Source organism: Drosophila hydei, unplaced genomic scaffold (assembly GCF_003285905.1).
Source record: "Drosophila hydei strain 15085-1641.00,03,60 unplaced genomic scaffold, DhydRS2 tig00000060-arrow-pilon, whole genome shotgun sequence".
Classification (NCBI taxonomy): domain Eukaryota; kingdom Metazoa; phylum Arthropoda; class Insecta; order Diptera; family Drosophilidae; genus Drosophila; species Drosophila hydei.
Genome location: NW_022045656.1, coordinates 10,588,692 through 10,590,517, shown reverse-complemented (window position 1 = coordinate 10,590,517; position 1,826 = coordinate 10,588,692). Strand labels below are relative to the sequence as shown.

The following is a 1,826-nucleotide window of genomic DNA, read 5'->3' as shown; positions in this document are numbered from 1 at the left end:
CCATCTCTGTCTCTCGCTTGCTATCTCTACCTTCATCTCTCTCTCTCTCTCCCTGGTTATCTCACCATCTCTCTCCATGACTCCACCTCTTTCTCGCCCTTGTTTCGTGTTTTCCTCTATGCCTACATTTCTATACCTCTCTCGCTCTCTTTTGCTCTCTCGCTGCCCTTTAGTATATATCTCCCATCTCTATTCATCCTTCCTTCCTTCCTTAATGACATATTCTCTGATTATTTATTACAAAAACAAAAACCACAATCATATTTAAACCACGCGCTTCACCTCAAAGAAGCGCTTCAGATAGTAAATCTCGACGATGGTGAGGGTCAGCAGCAGCGAGGGCCCGAAGACAGACCAGGCCACCAGGCGGAAGTGCACGCTGTCGCTGATCTCCAGGTGTCCCTTGTAGCGCACATGCATGTACTCCTGCTCGTGCTTCATGGCAATCATTTGGCTGGACAGCTCGTTGATGTTCTCCTGCAGCGCCGCCTGCTCGATAACGTCGTCGGCGCGCTTATGTGGGTCAGTGTAGTAGCCGTGGTCTTTGACCACGATGAAGTGAAACATCAAGACCTTCGGAGTCAGCGTTGACTTCGAGTTGTCGAAGCACAGTGTGTATTGGCCATCCTTGTTAGCCGCAAATGTATACTTGCCACTCGTCTCGGCCTCGGAGTGGTAGAGCTTCTCAGCATCGGCTGCTGAAATGTCGACGGCAATGTCCTTGAAGCCGCCCTCCATCACCTCAAAGCTGATCGTGATCCGGTCCCGCTCCTGTGCGCGATCAAAGAAACAAAGCGTATCATGGGCATCGACTGTGACCAGGAAACCGCGAACCGTTTGCAATGACACTAAAATGCCTATTAAAATTAACATTTTGAAATTGCCTTTTGAATTTTATACAGTTTTACGTTCCACAAAATTTGTGTTGTTCAGTCTTCAGTTCAATGTGTACTTGATGCAAATGTTGTTTAACTTCAACTGTTTTTTCTAGCTATGCTCAAATCGAGAGTCGACTTTTAGGGCGCTTAAAATAAGAATATAATATATAAGAATATAAGAATATAATATACAATATAATACAATTTAATATAAAATATATATTTTATAATTAATATAATCTTGTCAAAACTATAAATTTCATAAAAAATAAAAATTAAATTATATTCATACACATTAAAAATTAAAAAAATAAAATTGTTTAAAAATGATTAAATAAATTTATAAATAAATTTGAAAATAAATATAAATAAATATAAAATATAAATTAAAAATATAAAAAGAAATAAACTAATATATATAAACATAATTATATATGAAAAAAACAAAATTAAATAAATATTACTTTAGTATAATTTATAAAAAAATATAAAATATAAATTTCCACTGATGCAAATAAATACCTTAAAAATTTGGAAATATTTATTATTATTTTTTTGTTTATTTATAGGATTTTGATTAGGTTCTTATTTAATTTTTTGTAAGTCTTCTCTTACTCTAACAAATGTGTCTTTTTTGTTGAGTCTCTTTCAACAAACAATATTGTAAAAGGTATATCAAAAGTTTTCAAAATTCTGAGGTGAAGAGTTTTTGAAGCTTAGTATTATTATTACTATTATTGCTATTGTTATTACTATTATTATTACTATTATTATTACTATTATTATTACTATTATTATTATTATTACTATTAATATTACTATTATTATTAATATTATTACTATTATAATTACTATTATTACCTGGACTAAATTCTTGAAGAAAAAAAAGTTGCCTTAGTCGTCTTTAAGAACAAGTGATAACACTTTAAATAAAGACTAATAACCCTA

The 1,826-nt window shown here is 33.0% G+C and overlaps 1 protein-coding gene across 1 annotated transcript; it reads right to left on the bottom strand.

The window, feature by feature from the left end:
* Positions 1–220: 220 nt before the first annotated feature.
* Positions 221–959, bottom strand: LOC111597086 (transmembrane emp24 domain-containing protein 2). The gene has a single exon (XM_023311621.2). It carries the CDS (start codon positions 871–873, stop codon positions 265–267), a length of 609 nt encoding a protein of 202 aa, XP_023167389.2. The 5' UTR covers positions 874–959; the 3' UTR covers positions 221–264.
* Positions 960–1,826: the final 867 nt, after the last annotated feature.